We start from the raw sequence: 20,608 nt of genomic DNA on the forward strand, positions 1-20,608 counted from the left end.
AAGTGACTCAGGTGCACATGATGAGCATTGCATCTAAATATTACCTGAGCACATCTTGCCACAAAGCAGAGTCGCCGATTGATAATTTGGACATGCTCAAACAGCTTTGTGGCACTGCCACCACACACTGAAAGGATGACTGAAATTTCGAACACTTTTGAGCATACCGTTAGATTTTGAGTTAGCTTGCATGACTGAATGCTAATTAAGCCACTAATGGAGCAGAAAGAGCGATATTTTTGTTTTAACTTGTTGCCAGCACGATCCCCAGCCATGCCTCCAGCATCCGCTCGAACCATAATTAACGAAGCCTAGTCAATCCAGTAGTTGACTGTAGCCAAACTATCATAGCCATGTTTGTCATTTGTTCCTTTATACAGTTAATTTCGATATAACGAAGTGCTTTAAATTGAAATTTCACTGGATGAAATTCAATTTTTTATGCAACTACATACAGTCACCGATCGATTTTTCTTGCACAGAAAGGGGCCGCAGAATTTTCCGAATTCCCAGCCAATTGAAGAAAGTAAACTTGAATGAGAAAGCATTTATTTGCATGAATTTGGGAGTCGGTGACGAATACTACGGTTTCATGACACATTGACAATATCTTCACATCAGCGGTACAAATTAGGCGAAGTGAGCCAAGCCTTCTCCTGCACTCCGCCCCCACAGCTGATAGCGTCGCCTGCACTGGGACGACGCCAACGTGGAAAGCGGCGGCTGCGGGGAGCGAATGCTTGATCTGCCTCTCGCTCCATCGAGTCACCGAAACTCGAGATTCAAACCTCCAATACTAAACGCACGGGAAGACGGCTAACATGATGCCACTCTGTCTCGGCTTGCCCACTCTTTCCACACGCAGCAGATTACCTCTAAAGCAGGGTGCGCGGCTGCGTATGCACTGAGCCACGCTAACAGCCATGCACAGCCACAGCCAAGACGCACGCTAGAAATTGCGAAGCGCCAACTTACCCCGCCGACCTTCACGCGCGCTTGATCACGTTACCGCGAGCAAGCACCTCTGCCCCTCTTTCCCTTTGCTCGTGCAGGAAGGCGGCACTTGTGAAGCCATCATATTGAAGGTGAAGCCACCTCGCACTTTCACTCACACCTAAAGCACAAAGTGTGCGGGCCGCGATAGGATTTTATCGCACTTGGATTTTATATAGAACATGATGCGTCTCCCCTTCGGCAGTTGCTCTTGTCATACTGCGCATGATTATAGAGGTGCATTTGCAAGCAGCCGCTTGTAATTCAATCATTTGGCCATCTGCACCCGTGGAAGCTTCCATTTAATGTCTCAGCATTCCTTTGCAGTGGACACGAAATTCCATTACATTTAAACAGCACACAAACACACTTTATTATATTGTCACGGTAAGACAATTAAAGATGTACCCAGCGTCGACGAGACAGGCAGTTCTAGAAGATGGCGTACAAAAACTCAAGCCGGCGCCCTCAGCGTCTTCTTCAGCACCTACCTCTTGCTGAGCGCGCGTTCCAGTCACTTCTTTCTCAGCGCTGGTTCGTGACACCTAATGGCATTATTCCCCCGCCAAAAGAAAAGCATCGACCCGATGCTTACTAAAAGAAAGTGGAAGTGTGGAAGTCATATGAGATCGGATTGTCGCCGCCTTAATGCGCGAAATATGGTTTGAGGTGAATAACATGCACTATCTCTGAGTGGTGCTGTCAACACAGAGTTGACGCGGCACTGTCGGGAGTGACCTCATAGTTCACTTCACTAATGCGGCATATCACTTTGTAGGGTCCAAAGTATCTACTCAGAAGCTTCTCAGACAAGCCCTGGCAACGGATTGGAGTGCACACCCAGACTTGGTCACCTGGTTGGTACTCGACTTGTCAATGTCGAAGGTTGTAGCGTCGTGCGTCTGTACTCTGCTGCTTTGTGATGTGTATGCGCTTCCTCTGCGTGTTGAGTAAGTTGCTCGGCGTCGGAAGTGATGCGTCGGTGCCATGCGGAAGCACTGCGTCTAGCGTGGCCTGGACCTCGCGCCCGTAGACAAGACGGAACGATGTGAATTGTGTTGTTTCCTGAATGGCGGTGTTGTACGCGAATGTAACGTACGGCAGGACTTCATCCCATGTTTTATGCTGGACGTCTACATACATAGGCAGCATGTCAGCAATGGTTTTGTTTAGCCGTTCCGTCAGTCCGTTGGTCTGCGGATGATAGGCAGTGGCCTTGCTATGGTGCGTGCAGCTCAGCTCGAATATGTCCTCTCTCAGTTGGGCCGTAAAGGCAGTTCCTCTGATGGAGATGACATGTGATGGGGCACCATGTCTTAGGACTATCTGATCGATAAAGAACTGGGCAACTTCGTAGGCCGTGGCACGCTGTACAGCTTTCGTCTCGGCGTAGCATGTTAGATAGTCTGTGGCGATAATATTCCACTTGTTTCCGCTGGCTGACAAGGGAAAGGGTCCCAGAAGATCCATGCCGATTTGATCAAACGGCGCGCTAGGTGGTGCGATGGGTTGGAGTAACCCCCCGGGCTTCAAAGACTGTGATTTCCTGCGTTGACACTCACAGAAGCTTTGCACGTAACGCTTCACTGTGGTAGAAAGTCTGGGCCAGTAGTACGTCTGGCGTACTCTTGCAAGAGTACCTGAAAATCCCGAGTGTGCAGACGTGGGCTCATCATGGCAGGCTAGGAGAATGTCATCAAGGAGGGTGGCAGGTACGACCAATACATACTCTTTGTCGCTGGCACTGGAGTTTTTCTTGTAGAAGACACCCTTTCGGAGGCAGAAGGTCGAGAGACTGCGAGAAATGTGTCGTGGGATTGTAGCATGCTTGCCTTCTACGTGATCGATGAGAGAGCGCATTTCGGTGTCTTCGCGCTGCCGTCTGATCAGGTCAGGTGCGGTGAGGGCCCCAAGGAATGCGCCGTTTTCGTCCATGTCCTTATCGCAAGTTTTGACGGGAGCGCGCAACAACATGTCCGCATCTTTGTGTTTTCGGCCCAATTTGTAGACGATGGTAACATCGAACTCCTGCAGACGGAGACTCCATCGAACAAGTCGTCCGGACGGGTCTCTTAAGTTGGCTAACCAACACAAGAAATGGTGATCTGTCACTACCTTGAAAGGGTGACCGTATAGATAAGGCCGAAATTTCATGATGGCCCACACAACCGCTAGACACTCTTTTTCGGAGGTGGAGTACTTGATGGCACGTGGAAGGGTGCGACTGGCGTAAGCGATCACTCGCTCGACGCCTTCCTGGTGTTGAACAAGTACAGCGCCAAGACTGATGTTGCTTGCGTCGGTATGCACCTCGGTGTCAGCGTCCTCGTCAAAGTGAGCGAGGACGGGTGATTCCTGCAGGCGCTGCCATAACTAGGTGAAAGCTGCGTCCTGCTCATCCATCCAAACGAAGGGTGTGTCTTCTCGCGTGAGGCGTACGAGTGGTTCAGCGATCCAGGAGAAATTAGCAATGAAGCGACGATAGTACGCATACAGACCGAGAAAGCGGCGTACTGGTTTCTTGTTACGAGGAGTCGGAAAAGCAGCAACAGCAGATGTTTTGTCTGGGTCAGGCTGGATGCCGTCGGTGTTTACGACATGACCGAGAAACTTCGACTCTTCGTAACCGAAGTGACACTTTTCTGGCTTTAGTGTAAGATTAGCGGAGCGGAGCGCCTCAAGTACCACCTCTAAATGCTTCAGATGCTCTTCGAAGGTCGCCGCAAACACGACGACGTAATCTAAGTATACTAAACAAATGTGCCACTTCAGACCCGTCAGAACAGTGTCCATCATTCTCTGGAATGTGGCCGGTGCAGAACACAGGCCGAATGGAAGTACTTTAAGGGGGGAGGCTACCCTGGAGATCGAACTTTCTTATTTTTTAATATATCCAGATGAAACTTTCAGGGTACGTTCACACCACCGAACTATGAGGAACTGCAAAGTTTCATGAAGATATGCTTATTAGTTCCATAGTTATTGAGGTCTAACTAAGTGATTCATGTATATGCCTGAGGAAGAGCCTGGAGAAATGCCAGGAGATCGTAGGAAGCTGAAATTCACTGTGATGATCCCTTGATAGATATCCCAGGGGGCTAAAGAGCCCTTTTCTTTAATTTCCCCTCCAAAAATATTTAAGACAACTGTGAATTTGATGTAGCCAGTAATGACCGCATTCATCAAAAATTAATTGCTTATTATAAATTAATTGCACCAGCTTTCAAAAAAGGAAGCCTGTTACCCCCTGGCAAAGTCATTCAGGAACAGAATAAAAAAAAACGGCATACAAATCTGAAGAGCGGTTCTTGAGATATCGCCTTCCCCAGCACCACTACTAGCGAAAGAATCAATTCCGAGAAAACAGGCCTTAAAGTTGAACACGTGTTTTTTTACTTTAATTAGCTCTTGCGGCTCCAGGCACACTCAGTGTGTCGGATTTTCGACTGGCGACAGCCGAAAGCACAGTTCCGCCGCTGAAAAGCGTCTACGCAGTCGGCACTCGCTGCGGGAGATGGGAAGTTCAATGCTCGTACAAGACGCATATTGCGCTCCCGTGCACCGAACATCTGCACTGTCTTGGGCTTTGCCGGCATCGCGTGCAGCGAAGAAGTAGCGGAAAAAGAAAAGCTGAACAAATAATCTAAAAGATAGCGCAAGGCAATGAGCAGCGCGCAAGCTCATGTTGAGGCAGACAGAGCAAGGGGCAACGACGCGAGCGCGGCATCAAAGGGAGCAGCTGCCGCCGCCTGCGCAGCAGCCAATGGCAGGCGCGCTTTAGCCCGCGAGATTTGAGCAGCAGCCGCTGCCCGCGCAGCAGCCAATGGCAGGCGTGCTTTAGCCCGCGAGATTTGAACGCGCTGCTCCGGCCAATCAGTGCTCCGCATCACATCGCGGGAAAACGCCAATAGCGCCTCAACCGCGCCGACGATGCCATTTTGCAAGGCGGCAAAATAGAGAAAGAATCCACGGTCAAAACGACACCAAGATGGCGCGGATAGGCCGCATGGGCCGGGAATGGCGCGCCCGCGAAGTTTGACTTTATTTCGGCATTTGCGCGTGTTTCTTGGGCCGCGGTGGCCTCAAAAGTAGCGTTATTTTTGGTACTTTACGGTTGAATTAGGTGCTGATAATTACAGAACAAAAATATGGTTTTTCAAAAATCGACTTTTTCGCTATTTTTCGGTTTTCAAGGACCGCGTCCCCCTTAAATTCGTACAGTCCATCCGGGGTAACAAAGGCAGTTTTTTCGCGATCTCGTTCGTCAACTTCGATTTGCCAATATCCACTCTTCAAATCTATGGATCAAAAATATCTGGTTCGCCGCAGTCGGTCTAACGAATCATCGATCCGCGGAAGCAGATAAAGGTCTTTTTTTGCGACGTTATTCAACTTTCTATAGTCAACACAGAATCGAAGCGTTCCGTCGTTTTTTTAACGAGGACCACTGGCGACAACCCAAGGCTTTGGGATGGTTGTACGACGTCATCGTCAAGCATTTCTTTCACTTGTGCGTTAATCACGTCGCCGATATGCGATAAGGCAGTGGTCGTATGGGACGAGAATCGTCATACGTGATTATTCGGTGTCTCGCGAAGGGCATCTGGCGTACCTTAGAAGAAGATGCAAAGCACTCCTTGAACCGAAGTAGCAACTCGCGCTGCGCTTTTTGCTTTTCCCCTGAAAGGTCTGAATTGATGTCGATATTGCTGAGTGTCTGAGCTGGGTTGTCCTTTGTCATAGACGCAAAGCATTCAGCAACGTCTGCTATGGGCTCAGCAAAAACAATAGTACAGTCAATGACCGATTTTTCGGACTCTCTAGGGAACGTAAAAATGTCCGAAAATTCAGGCAGTCCGAAAAAATGAATGCATGCAAAAAAACGCACCCTTTTTTCTTTTTTTCTCAGATCTAGAGGTAAAGGGCGAAGTAACAGGCTTCCGAAACCCTGCCACAGCATCAGTGAAGTGGCTATAAAAAGAGGCGTTCAAAAATTCTGTATGCCGCCGGCTGCCGGTTTATTATGTACATGTGCATCATCGGGCAGCCGGTGTTATTGCTGCAGTGGCTTGAAGAACTTGTTGATTGTTGTTTGGACGGGGTTCCGGTTGCATGCGATCATATTCGCCTCGATCCGAGCAAGGGTCATGTCAGCACTGTACACCGATGAAAGAGTCAACAGTGCTCGCGTCAACTCGGCGCTGTAGGCGGCGTAGGCATTGGCTCCTCATTTTCAACATCGGAGTCATCTGAATCCCCCACAACCTGACGGACTATTTCCTTGTCAGTCAGTTCTGCGCGGAAGTCGAGCTCGTTGTCAGCGTCAACAAACTGTTCAAAAGTTATTTCCGTGGGTATGGAAACCCCAGCAGAGCGGAGGTCGTTGATCACGTCGTCCGACGGTACTGCTTTCCGCGCTTCGATGCCATCGGCGAGGACGACAAAGACGGAGTGGGCGCCATCGAAGGCAAGCGAAATCCTCAAGTTGCGAACAGTGGAGTTCGCTGACGAGCGTCGAAGCACCTAGGCCTAGCGTTGCAGAGCACACTTGACACAACAGCACAACCACACACCACGCTAGTCAAAACGTGGCCTGCGCAAACAAACAAACAAAAAATGGCGCCGCTCCGGAAACTCTGCCGGAGGCGGAAGTGCGGCGATGAACATAGCCAGCGTGGCCAGACCAAATCGGTGTGTGACGGCTAGATTCGGCTAGTTGTGGTTCAAAGCGGTGATATGCTTCGGCTGCAAGTGGATTTCCTTCGCAAGGGCGCTGCGCGAGGAGCCAAAAGACCTTCCGTCCGTCAAAAAGTGCGGAAAATTGGACGGCGGGGGGTTCGAGCGTCCGAAACTTCAGATGTCCTTATACATTGATTCTATGGGGCTCGTGGCGGTGCCGCGAAGACGTCCGAAATATCAGGCATGTCCGAAAATTTGGGCGTCCGAAAATTCAGTCGTTGACTGTAGTACGATGAAACAGGTGCCGATGTTCCTGGCTGAAGTTCGTCACGAGGAGGGCAGAATGTCCACCTCGAAGCATTATGAGACTGCGGGCTGCACATACACCATGAGTCCGCATAAGGGAGGAATTGCCCTCTGCAACAGCTTCGCCGTCACTCAGATCGTCGCATACGACCGCTACCAGAAGACTTGCACGTGGTGGTAAAGTGACACTGTCGGCGTAAACCCGAAGCGTGTTACATCGGCAATTGTCGCGGCTGTTTGCTGCTCTCTCTGTCGAAAAAGTCACTGTGCGCTCCCGGAGGTCTATAATGGCACCGTACTCCCGCAGAAAGTCGACGCCCAAAATGAGGTCCCGAGAACAATCGCGGAGTATAAGGCAGCTGGCTGGAAACGAACACCCACGAATTTGTACTCTGGCCATGCACATGCCCAACAGTGTTATGATATGCCCGCCAGCAGTACGAATTTGCGTTCCAGACCAAGGTGTGATGACTTTTCGAAGTTCCATCGCTAGTTTTCCGCACAAGATTGAGTAGTCGGCACCCGTTTCCAATAACGCACTAATGTGGCGGCCGTCGAGCACAACAGGTATGTCTAGCAAGAGTCTGTCGCTGAGTTCGGCTGCTGTTGTCGCTGAATCGTGCTGAATAGACTGTGCTCGCGTCGATGGGAGGTCTTCGGAAGGGCAATTATCAGCGGCCTCGCCCCTGAAGGTCACTGTTCTTAGTTTTCCCGGCGAGGGCTTGGCGATCGTCCTTGCGCTGCCATTGGAGGGCTTCTAGGAGCTGGGGAAGATCGCCTGGGGGACGGCGAGCACGACTGCCGCCGCGGGAACAGTGGCATACGCTGCTGGTTCAGGCACTCTTCAATCACCCTAGGCCTTTCGCCACATCTAAGCCTTGGTGAATCCGCGGCAAAACCTTGCAGTCCAAGGCGGCGGTATGGGCACTCGCGGTATATGTGACCAACTTCTCCACAGTGATAGCACAGAGGCTGTCTGTCCGGGACACGCGAGACGTCAGATTTCCTTTCAAGCGGGCACCGATCCTCCATACGTTGGATCGGTTGCACTGATGGAAGGGGCGGGACGTATGACGCGGTGTAAGACGTGGCGGGGATGAAGTGGGTCGGAGCGCGGACAGGGACTCGCCCCAAAACTTCCGCATATGACGGCCGCTACAACTGTGCTGTCACAGGCGGCGCATTGCTGCTTGGAACGGGACCTTGGATCGCTTGCTGCACTTCACTTCTCACGAGGGCAGAAATGGAACCGAGCGTGGGCTGAGGCGGGCAGCTGAGCCGTTGAAGCTCATCGCGCACCACAGAGCAGATAAGGTCTCAGTGAACGTCCAGGTTTCCAAAGGCAACCGCGTCCGTCAGTGAAGCAGCATTCACGTGCCTGTCATACGTAGCTGGGCGCTGGTGAGGCATCTTTTCCATCGTGGTGGCTTCAGTTAAGAATTCAGCCACGGTCTTCGGCGGGCTTCGAACCAGACCAGCAAATAGCTGTTCTTTAACTCCACGCATCAGATGGCGCAGCTTCTTTTCCTCTGACATGGTAGGGTCAACCTGACGGAAGAGGCGCGTCATATCCTCTACGTACGACGTCACGCTCTCATTCGGCAGATGAATTCGGGATTGGAGCACCCGTTCGGCTCGTTCGCGGCGATCAGCATTGGTGTACGTCTCCAGCAAGGCACGGCGAAACTCGAGTCACGATTTGAGGAGCCCTTCTCGGTTCTCGTACCAAGTGTGAGCACCGTCCTCCAAGCTGAAGTAGATGTTTCTCAACTTCGCCGCGTCGCTCCATTCATTTATCTCGGCCACGCGCTCAAACTGGTCTAACCAGTCTTCAACATCCTCGAAGATATCCCCGTGGAACACTTTCAGCACTCTGAGATTCTGCAGCAGGTACTGAGTTGCCGTTGTGGCCGTACCTTGCGTAACGGCCGATAGAGAGGTCGATGTTTCTTCCATATTGGTTCGTGGGGGCGTCGATGTTGCTGCGGAGAGATGATCAAGATCCACAGGCAATCCTCGGATTCTGCTGGCCCGGTGAACAGGGGTGTCCACTAGTATGGGGCTGGTACTCCTGCTACCAGGAGGGGTTTGTGGCATCGGATGAAGTGTACCCCGCACCTCCACCAGTTTTGTCACGGAAAGACAATTAAAGATGTACCCGGCTTCTATGAGACAGACAGTTCTACAAGATGGGGTACAAAAACTCAAGCCGGCGTCCTCAGCGTCTTCTTCTTCAGCGCCCACCTCTTGCCGAGCGCGCGTTCCAGTCACTTCTTTCTCAGCGCTGGCTCGTGACATCTAGTGGCAATATTGAGGTTCTAAATACATGGTGCTCTATGGACAAGAGGTTATGAAAGTGATATGTGGTGTTTTATGGCAAGAGGTTATGAGAAGTTAAATACTTCGTTATACCGAGAATTTCGTTATGTTGAGGTTAAACTGTATTTTAAATAGCAGAATGGTCCCAGACGACTTCTTTGCTATTATGAATTTTTGTCGTACAGAGTCATCAGGCCTTGTGGTCAAATCAATGCACAAGACTAGAATTATGCAAAAGCATTTGCTGCGAATGCAACAGAAAGTGAGATAAACCAAATGCAACAAAACTGTGTCCACACATCCTAAAACGCAGCGTATAGAATAGAACTCACCTCCTGGGACAGCCGCTGGACTGGCCATATCCAAGAGCGGCTGGATGACATCGGGCGGGAACACTTGGTTCTTCTGCCACAAGTTAAGTACCCGAACAATCTTCGGCTGTATACAAGCAAGAAAAACTGGGATCAAACAAACTATGCAACTGTGAACACTAACGAAAATTGCAGAAATTAAATCCTTCTTGCTACAAATGAAAAATAATATTGCTGTGTGTTCAGTGTGTTTACCAAGTTGACATTTCCAAATTCCCTGAGAGAGAGAGAACTTTGTTTTATGCCAAGATGCTGTCTCTCACTAATAAGCATGTTAAAAAATAAATAAAAAAAACACTTAATACAGTTTACTAGTAACAAAATGCACAGCGAATAAAATATCTTCGAAAGAAATGATAAAGCCCCTTGGCAAATCAAGTCAAATATTTTAAATACAAATAAAAAGATGCATACAGAAGCAAATATTTTCGAAAATGAGCTACTTCTAGCAAGTGATGGCAAGCTCATTGGTATGAGGCCCGAACTTTGTGACAAGTGCAATTCTTTCACTTGTGAAAGTCAACCAACTGTCCTGACATACTCTCAGCCTGCACACAACGCCTCAGTATTGCATTTCACTGCTTTAAAGAGTTTATTTTGGTTTGGATGAGGAACACCTGCATCTCTGCATCAGCCAACACTCTGCTTTTCGAGCTCAAGTTCCTTCAAAGAAGCGGCGGCACACTTATTCCTTCCCCGTTCATTCCTCACTGCGTCGGTCTTTTCTGTTCTCGTCCTCATTCCGACGTGCATTCGCTTCATGGACCACTTGAAGCATCCTCTTGGCCAGTTGTACAGTCAACGTCTGGTTTTTGCAGACTTGCTAGGGGGGCCATGAAAATGTCCGAAAATTGAAACAGTCCGGAAAAAAATAAAGAATGCATGTCCTTTACTGCCCTTAAGGGCTCAAATTTCCACAGGCACATTCGAAAAACCTCTGAAGGCCTGCCAGTACCGTATTTACACGATTGTAAGTCGACTCGAATGTAAGTCGACCCCCCATATCGTTTGACCGGAAAAAAAAAAAAAAAAAACCGAGGGCGCATTCGATAACGAAAATTTATTAGTAGCTGACACGGTCATTGGACTACTCGTCTTCACTAGTGCTGCCATCGTCATCGTTGCTGCGGTCCCATAGCGCGTCGTGGTCCAGCGAAATTTCAAATTTGGCAAACGACCGCACCAGGACATCTTGCAGAACAGCAGCCCACGCCAAATGCACCCAACCACACGCAGCCGTCTGGAAGGCTCTTTTGACAGGTCCGGTTCGCGTATTTTCGCAGTCTTCTGCCGCCAGCCACTCGTTGTACTCACGGCGGAGCAGAACCTTAAAATGAAGGCGGAGGTCCGGGCTTATTTCATGACCACGTCGCACTTCACTGGCAGGGTCCGATCATGCATTTCAGCGAAGTACGCCGCAAGCTTAGCCTACAGCTCCGGAAAGCGTCCATACTTCGGCACGTGGGAAATTTCTCACTTGCCGCCACACAGGTGAAAATTTCGCTTCGCTGCAGTCGCCACTCTCGCACCACCCGTTTAGAAACATCGAAATTGCGGCCCGCTGCGCAGTGATTTGTTTCTTCGGCGTAACGGATGGCAGCCCTCTTGAACGCTGCTGTGAACGAGTGCCGAAAGATTAGTGGGCCTGCAGCACTCATGACGACTGGGGAAGCGTAGAAGTAGCGCGTAGCCGAAGTGGAGCGCGTCAAGAAGTTAGTCAAACCAATACCAATGCCTTTAAACAGAGAAAAAGAAACCCGCGAGCGGTGTCTGCTCTTCCATGAACTACCGATACTCCCCGCAAGCGCCGCCGTTCTGAGGGTGCCGCCGCAAATGGGAACAGCGGCGATCTATCAACTATCGACACCCCCCCATGAGTGTTGCATGCACTGTAAGACTCTCAAAAATGTTGAAAAACCCTTCCGAAATGCGAACAAACACGCGGGATAGCGAAAAGATACGGGTAGGGCCATAGAGCAAACATAAAATTGTAACTACGTTGTAGCTCTCGTTGGTATGGCTTTTTTTGGCGGGGCCATGTTTTTGGTTTCGATTGTAAGTCGACCCCCCAACTTCAGACTTTCAAATTTTAAAAAATGGGTCGACTTACAATCGTGTAAATACGGTACACTTATTACGCATGCCGGTACTCGTATTGTGACAGGAGGTGGCAGGTGCACATGTATCATTAAGGAATACATACTGTGTCCCGTGACAACTGCCCTCTTCCCACGCTTAAGCTTCACTGCAATACTCTGCATATGCTTAACCATGTAAGACTGCTGTGTGGAGGCGACGCTGCCTTTTGGGAACCGGCATATACCAATGCGCCGTGTTTTCTGAGCTTCGAAGTCAATCGCAAAGATTACAAAGGCAGTCGGTGTGATTGCTGACAGCGGCGAATTCTTTCAATGAAAAAAACACGACACCGAACAGCAAGAAGCTTCATAGCGAACGTCAAAGCAGCTTGGCCTAGCTTTGCCGCGGTGGTGGCTACGGATGCAAGTGGATTTACATGCAAGAGCACCGGCTCGAGGCGGTGAGATAATCAAAATTGCGGCGGTGGTGGCTTTGATTAATACCGTTTCAGACCTGCAGTCACAGCAAAACGAACGGCGAAGGGTTCTTGCATCCGTTTCAGACATTACATTGACTTTATGGGGAGGTGTCACAAAGCCATCTGATTTAACCAGCATGTCCCAAAAGTCTATCGTCCGGAAAATTGGTCGTTGACTACACTGGCAACACCTTCAGCCAACGACACGGCGTCAGACGATTCGTAACGATTCCTCTGTTACTTGAGCCAGCGTTAGCGTGACTTTCGTTCCCTTTCAATAAAGTTATAGCTAATTTTCCCTGATAACAGCACAAGTTCCCCGAGTTTTCCCTGAGTATTTCCCCCCAATCTACTCAAAATCCCTGAGAATTCCCAGTTTTCCCATTGGTAGACACCCTGTGTTCTAAACAAAACTATTCCCTTCAAGCTGTAATTAATAAAATTATGCACTTATTCATGAGTGTATTCAGTGGCAGTGTGCACAAATGCAGATGTATATGTATCCATTTCATTCTGTACATTTATTTTTCAGCCACTTGATACAATGAGTGATAATTTAAGAATGGAAACATTAAATTATTTTTATAAAATACAGCCTGTGAAATATAGATTGCTGAATGAGCAGAATATGACATCAACCTATTTGTCATCTCTTCTGTCAATATATTTATTTTTTCAAACAAATTCCCTCACAAAGCAGTTAAGAAGAGTGACATTGCTATGCCAAACAATGCTTACCCTGTCCTCAACTGGACACTTGAAAAGGTGTTGAAATGTGTTGTGGATGTTCTTGGTGAACCGCGGTGCAAATACATCCTTCTCCTGCCCAAACTGATGCCGTGATTGGCGCACAATGGAGTCCACAACATACAGACCTGGCACCTTGTACTCTGGCCGACACTACAATGGCAATGGAAACGGTACAAATCAGCATAATAAATGAGCAGTCAAAATAAAAAGGCTTATTGTCTGCATCCACATTGCTCCATAAATTGTTTGCCTTAACATCTGCGAAATCATGATTATAAAGCAAAGGTACAAGCAACGAAGAGCTAGATAATGTAAGGCTGGAAAAATGCACATACACATTCAACTTCCCGCCTCTCACAACAAAATTTATCAAGACCTAAGTGGCTGCCAGAATGCAGGTACACAGAAACAAACCAGTGAACAATGGCAACAATTGTTGCTTTATTTAAAAATGACAACACTGCCAAACACTTTAATTTGGTTATTTATATATGTTTACATCAAAGTGAAACTCTCCACACAGTTTTTTGATAGGTGGTCTGTGGTGCCTTTGCACAAACTAAAGTGAGTCATTTAGGGTGGTTCAGGAATTATAGGTTTCTTGTATCATTTGCGCTATTGCATGATCATCAAATATGGCAACACCACTTGGCTCCCTGTGAAGTACAATGACAAAAGTGCCAGTGAAAACAAGGTACTGTGAGACACCTGTAAAATGGGTGTCCAAGAATTTGCCTCATTATTGTAACACACAATGCAACTTTCACAAATGTGTACGGCACTGTTAACTAAGTTTAGAGGACTCCTCATAGCAACGTTTAAAGCATGCGAAAAGTATTGGTTAGACCAGTATTGGTATTGGTTCGCTTGGTGGCAGCATCAAATGAGCATGCAGAAGAGAACAAAAGAGAACCAGTACAGACCTTTTGAACAAACTTCTCGACACTCTGCACAATGTGCTTGTAGAATTTGATTGCTTTGATTGCCGATTTTGTGATCGCTGTCATCTTGGCTTTAGAGATCGGAGGTTTGCCTTCATACAGCGAGGTGAGCTACTCACGAAAAATAAAAAAATAATTCAGACGTCAAAACGTACTCGACATAAACATTACAACACATATTTACAGTGTCCCACATATTAAAATTCCCATCAGTCATATTTACTTCATTACACATGGAGGCGTTACACTTCTACTAAGCATGCGTACTAAAAACACATCATTGCAAGCTGCACAATAACCCGTAATTCGACGTCGGGAACCACGGAGGTTGCTACAGAAAAGGAGACCGACTGGTTATTTTCCGGCATATTTGACACATGTAAAGCTGGCGGTTACAATCAGGTCATAGAAACTTTTCGGAAGAGCACTACGTTATTTGATTCGCCTAGCAAACAAGTTAGTCACAAGACCGCTGTAAGAAGCTGCCACTCGTTTGAACAAAGAAAAAAGAACCAAACAGTGCATGCAAAGGCTGAAATGCGCGATCGCAGTTAAAATAAACCGAAATCCTTCAAGAACCGCACATGCACAGGCTGCATCCTCGTGAAACTTGAGTAGCGAGAAAACCGCGCAGTGCACGGCACGACGCTCTAACCACGGGGAGTGCGATACGCAGTTAACGTAACCGACCGATCGCAAAGGAGTTTGCGCCAAATCTCAACAAATGTCGCGTGTTCGGCGCTATTTTTGTTAGCAGACATTGCAAAAGAAGCCGGACAAGATTAAAAGGGGCCGTCAATATCCCAGCGCACGAACATACACGCGCGAGCACACTCTCAAATGTACTGAAGCACAGCGACCACGGCAATCATTATCCGCGTGATCGATGTTTCTTTATACACCGGGCATGCACATAAATTTGAGCCTGCGCTCAAAATGTGAGAGCCGTCAATTAAGCATGTCTCCGCAAAGCGATAACGTTTATTTCCCTCTAAATCCTTATAAAAGTGGTAGAAACATGCCGGTTAGGCCTCATACGCGATACATCAAGAGTACGACAAAATAGGCGCTTGAGGAACACTAAAAATATATAAATAAGTTGCCTACCTCGCTGTTGAAGGCTTTGACGACCTCCATGTCGGAAATCTCGTGAAACTGTCTATTTTGATTAGTATTTTTCACACTCGCTACCTTTTAAACACCTCGCCAGCATCCAAGATGGCGAGCGACATTCAGAATCGTGTCTTTCGCAGCAAAGCCTAACGCACGACCTCATTGGTCAATATCTAAAAAAATAACCAATCGAAAGACAGAATAATTCTACGTCATAAAAACGATTTATTGCCGCGTCGTGGTGATTTTGGGCACTTGTTAGTTCAGTTTGTAATTGAAGGTAAGCGCCAATTCTTTCACCACCAGTTACAATTGCCACATTACAGAAAGAAAAATTTTAAAGGCTTTGATTGTATTTGTTGAGATCATTGAGAGTTTCTTGCATTATGTTCACGCCACAAAGAGTCATTGTCCGGTTCCGGTAGTAGGGCCAACAGAAAAGGCGCGAAATTCAAGATGCGTGTCTCTGGGTCTGTTTGCATATTGTGCAATGTCGTTCGCTAGAGAGTGCATTACGAAGTTCGATAACGCTGGGAAAACCAACGTCAGATTTCGCATTGTCAATCAACGCATATATACCGCGTTGAAATGTAGTCAACGTTGTTACGACGCGAGTGAAACTAACTGGCAGTTCTTTAACTTCTGTCTGCGCGCTTTAAGTTTAAAACTGCGTTTAGAGCAATAATCCAGTTGACATATCTTTACAATAATTTTTTAAGCGTCTTTAATCATTCGCCAATTTGCAGCAAGCAGATCGATTCAGCTGGTGTCTGGCGCGCTTTACAACTAACAAATTAGTTTAACCCAATAATATAGTCGACATCTCTTTACAATGCTCTTTTAAACATCTCCTTCATCTAAATGCGAGTACGTGCTAGGCAAGTAAAAACTTTCTCACATCTCTGTTATGTTCTCAAAACTCGGCTTTGTCAGACTAAACGAGATCTCGCTCTGTTTTCATCGTTTTGCATGGCATGGTATGACAAGAACTTTATCTTGATCCTGAGAAACTAGGGCCCGAGGGCAAAAGCCCCCAAGGTAAGTCAGTGGCTCCGCCCACGTAGGCACCGGTAGGCCAAATTTAAGGGCTTTCCCGATGTCGTGAGCTCTCCGGACGGCCAGGAGTTGATCTTGGAGGATTTCGCTGGATATGCGCCGACTCCAGTCCTCCTCACTGTTGAGATCCGAATTAAGCCCTTTGGTTGGGGCACAGCCAGAACATACGATCAAACAGACACGGAGTGTGTCCACAACTTTTACATTCCGCGGGAAAATCCTGGTCAATTTTTTTAAGCACAAAAGATGTGGGATAAGATTTAGTTTGTCATTGTTAATGTGACTGCCTGAGCTCGGTTGGGCTTCTGATGGGAGGGAGAAAAAAACCTCCTGCCGTCCCTATAGTGTGAGGCGATCTCGTGAAAAGTATTAAGTGGGTCTTTGTAGGAGCCGCAGTCATCCTGGAGCAGTTCCTGATCTGATGCGTGGCATGTGAGATCTCGCACAGCAGAGTGAGCTTGCTCGTTAGGATTGCAGCCATTGGGGCTGACCGAGTGGCCCTGATGAGCCGGAAACCAGACTAGGTGTGAGCTATCCAGTTGCTCGTAATTATGAGTATTAAGACAGTGTGTAAGTAACTTGTGTGCTTCCATTGAGATGAAGCCGGCTGAGTAGTTCCTAATAGCTGTACGGGAATCGGATAAAATCGTGGAGCCTGTCCTCATTGCAATTGCAAGTGCTATGCTTGCTTCTTCGGCAGCATGAATTGAGCTGGTTCTCAGTGACGCCGCGCTTATTAATTTACCGCTCTCATCGACCACAGCAATAGCGTAGCGGTTGCCCGATCCATAACTAGTTGCATCGACAAAAAGAGCTGAGCTTTGTTGTTGGTGCAGTTTACCCAGAATGCATTTGGCCCTGGCGTCCCTTCTGCCCTTGTTGTGGACAGGATGAATATTTCTAGGTATGGGGTCTACAACTAATTGTGTCTCCACCTCCTTGGGTATTTTGAACTTAAAGACGTCTCCTCCTCGAGGCAGTATTCCGACTTCATCTAGAATTCTGCATCCTGGCTTAGTGTTGGAGAGTCTTGCAATCTGTGACATTGAATGCACCTCAATGAGCTCATCTATAGTGTTATGAAGTCCTAACTTGTTGAGGAGTTCTGTACTCGTTCCGTACGGGAGTGCCAGAGCCCTTTTGAGTCCGGAGCGTATAAGTGCGTTTAGCTTAGCCTTCTCTCCTTTCTCCCAGTTCAGGTATGATGCAATGTACGTCACATGACTGATGAAGAATGCCTGATACGCTCTGATAAGATTGTCCTCCTTGAGGCCTGCATTTCGATTTGAGACCCTGCCCAGGAGCCTTAAAGTACTGTTGGCCTTACCTGTGAGACGGTTTAGGGCCGTATCATTACAGCTCCTTGAGTCAATGAGAAGACCCAGAATTTTCATTGTGTCTACTCTGGGCATGACCTGTCCTGTGTTGTCTGTGATTTTAATTGGTAGAGTTTCTAAAGGCGCAAGGTTTCTAACACCTTGTCTCCCCTGTCTAAAGAGCAGCAGCTCAGATTTATTAGGTGATATACTGAGTCTGGTGCCCTTAAGGAAGGATTCTGTGGTGTCTACGGCTGCCTGTAGTGTCTGCTCTAGTGATGCGAGTGACCCCCTGTGGACCCACACTGTGATATCGTCAGTGTATATGACGTGCCCCAAGCTCGGGATTTTGGACAATTCCTCCGAGAGCCTGTGCATGGCAATGTTAAAGAGGAGTGGGGACAATACTGAACCTTGTGGTGTGCCGCTGTTGCCTAAATTGTATGGACCACCTGTGACTATCCCGAGTTTTACCCGAGCTGTCCGATTAGCTAGAAAGGACCTCACATAATTGTAAAAATTGCTTCCCAGGTTCAAGGTTGAGATTTCATGTAGGATATGTTTATGTGCCACCTTATCAAATGCTTTGATAAGATCCAGACCCAGGAGGCCCTTTACGTCCCTGCTAGGGTCGTCAGTAATAGCATGTTTGATCATGAGCATGGTTTCCTGTGTGGATAATGCTTTCCAAGAGCCTATGAGATTGTGCCTGAAAAGCTGCTGCTTTTCTATGTGTTCTATTATCCTGTTATGAATAGCATGTTCGGCTACCTTGCCAATACAGGATGTAAGTGATAGGGCCTGAGGTTCTTCTTTGTTAGTGGTTTGCCGGGTTTCAGTATAAATGTCACCTTGGCCTCCCTCCATTCCAGTGGGACGGTGTCGGATCTCCAGTGACTATTAATTTTGACCGTGATTATGTCTATGGCATGATCGTCCAGGTTTCGCAAAAGTTTACTTGTGATGTCATCCGGAGCCGGGGCAGATCTCCCATTTAAATTAAAGAGTACATGCCTTATCTCAGCTGCAGTGAAGTCACTGTCCAAGTCCGGTTGCGACATTTCAGAGTTAGGTTAGCTTATTTCTTCGTTTTCATATTCATTTTTAAGTGGCAGGTACATGTGTGCGAGGTCGTTTGCGACCTCTCTTGCTGTCCGCCCTATAGTTATCTGTTTATTGACGAGTCTGTTTAGGCGAGGTTTGTAGTACCCCTGGAAAACTTGTCATTAAGTAGGCTTTTTAATATATTCCATTTGCCTCCTCTGCGCATCTGCCGTCTGTTTCTGAGCAAGCTTCGTCCCATTGTTGACGTGAGAGCTGAGCCACGTAGGTTTCGATATCACGATTAACTTGGGCGATCTTGGCTCTAAGTCTTCTATTAAGTCTGTGACTCTTCCATCTGGTTAGAAGGGAATTCTTTGCTTCCAGCATGTGAGCTAGCTTGGAGTCCATTTTTGGGACTGTTGTCTGTTGAGACTGCTTTAGTAGCTTTCTTAATCGTTGCCTTTAGTTGATCTAAAAGCTCCTCATAAGATTCGCCATCTATGCTGGTTTCCTTACGTAACTTACGAAAGAGATCCCAGTCCATGTACTCATATTTCCTTAGGGTGGTGGTTGCGTCTGTAAGATGACCTCAATTATGTAACGATCACTTCCTAAATTCTCCTGCAGATTGTCCCACGAGCCTTCAATTCCCCGAAGGAATGTTAGATCCGGGGTTGTATCTCTGGTAGTGGAGGTACCACTTCTCGTGGGGAAGTTAGCATCTGTAATAAGAGCAAATTTTAACTCACTCGCCGTGGTTGCTAAATTAGTGCCCTTGACGCTCTGATGACCATAGCCCCATTCTTTGTTGGGAGCGTTGAAGTTCCCAGCCACTACAAGTGGGGCTGTATCTGCCTTATTGGAAATGTGGCCCAAGAGGGTCTTAACATCCCTTTTCCTATCTGCCGCAGAGCTATAAACGTTAGCTATACACACGTTAGCTGCTTTTTTGTTCTTCAGGATGAGTTCGATCATTTGTGCTTCTAGACCAACCTTGTACTTGGGAAGCTCGTATAGGAGGTACCCTTTCGAACCAAAATCGCTATTCCCCGACCCTGTGGAATGATCAAGGTTTCGGAGTTGTAACCTGGTAGAGAGATATCCCCCTTAGCTAGTGTTTCCTGTAAGAGAATAACGTGCGGCTTAACTTTGGCCGATCTAATGAGCTACTGCAGGGGAGCCTTTGAAAACTCGCACAATTCCACTGCCATATTTTGATATTGTTGCTGTCATTTGCAGCCATTATGATCCGATTGGTTGACCACCCGAACCCCTAGAGTCCGCGTTTGGGCTGACTCTAGGGACTTGCGGTTTGTGCCTCCGTGGACTGCTGATGCAGCCGCTGCGCTTGCCTTTGCCTTAACTTTGGGCCTTTCTAGTTGACCCACTCGAGCACTAGATTAGTGATGAGCTCCATGATTTTCGCCAGAGTCCTGTCTATTGTTGCTAACCTAGCGGCTATTCTGACTTTTTTGGGTTTGGGGGGGGTGTCTCACTCTCTCCCATCTCCTCTGCCTCAGTGGTTTCTAAATCTTCCTCCTCCGTTTCGCGAATGGGAACAGGGTGGGGGGCTTTACGTTTGGGTTTACTGGCCAAGGGTTTTGGAGCCGTTGTCTCCATCTGACTACGGGGCGTTTCGGACCCTTCTTTAAAAGATTTAAAAGCCTCTCTGAGCTCAGACAGTTCTTGCCTTAATTTCCGATTTTCTGATTGTAATGCCAATATTCGGGGATTTGACTCACGTTCCGGCTGTGCCCTACCGTTAGTACTCCTAGACCTTGCCCTTGTCAGTTGTCCTGGTTTCCCAGGGCCTCCGCTCTTGACTCGTTCGACCCAGGTTGCTCTTGGGGTCGACTGTGAACGGGACCTCGATCTTGCCTCAGGTCCTCGGGGTTGCGAGTCGACACCAGAAGATTCTCCGGAGCTGGGTTGTCCTCTGGATCGAGAGCGCCCCCTGGAGCGGGAGTGCCCTCGTGAGCTGGAGCGTCCTCTCGTGCAAGAGCGCAAGTTGGCGTCATTTTCTTGCATCACCCCTTTGCGCTGGGAATCGTCGCTGTCGTCAATGTCGTCGGCCACCTGTGTATAGCGTTCTTGCTGTCACTGGCACCTTCAACACCTTTGTCTCACAATATAAGGCATCTGGAACCTTCAACTGCATTTTCG

At 47.9% G+C, this 20,608-nt stretch overlaps 1 protein-coding gene across 4 annotated transcripts in view; it reads right to left on the minus strand.

Moving 5' to 3' along the window:
- Nucleotides 1-15,178, minus strand: part of Isha (Insulator su(Hw) mRNA adaptor) — a 150,473-nt gene extending 135,295 nt beyond the window's left edge. For all 4 annotated transcript variants that reach the window (XM_075697021.1, XM_075697020.1, XM_075697022.1 and 1 more), the window contains exons 1-4: nt 15,024-15,178; nt 13,899-14,027; nt 12,964-13,125; nt 9,630-9,735 (exon numbers count right to left, since the gene is read on the minus strand). In XM_075697021.1, the coding sequence (XP_075553136.1) occupies nt 9,630-9,735; nt 12,964-13,125; nt 13,899-14,027; nt 15,024-15,053 (427 nt within the window). In that variant the 5' untranslated portion in view covers nt 15,054-15,178. The remainder of the gene's footprint in view (nt 1-9,629; nt 9,736-12,963; nt 13,126-13,898; nt 14,028-15,023) is intronic.
- Nucleotides 15,179-20,608: the final 5,430 nt, after the last annotated feature.

This window comes from Dermacentor variabilis, chromosome 6 (genome assembly GCF_050947875.1).
Source record: "Dermacentor variabilis isolate Ectoservices chromosome 6, ASM5094787v1, whole genome shotgun sequence".
In the NCBI taxonomy this organism is placed as follows: domain Eukaryota; kingdom Metazoa; phylum Arthropoda; class Arachnida; order Ixodida; family Ixodidae; genus Dermacentor; species Dermacentor variabilis.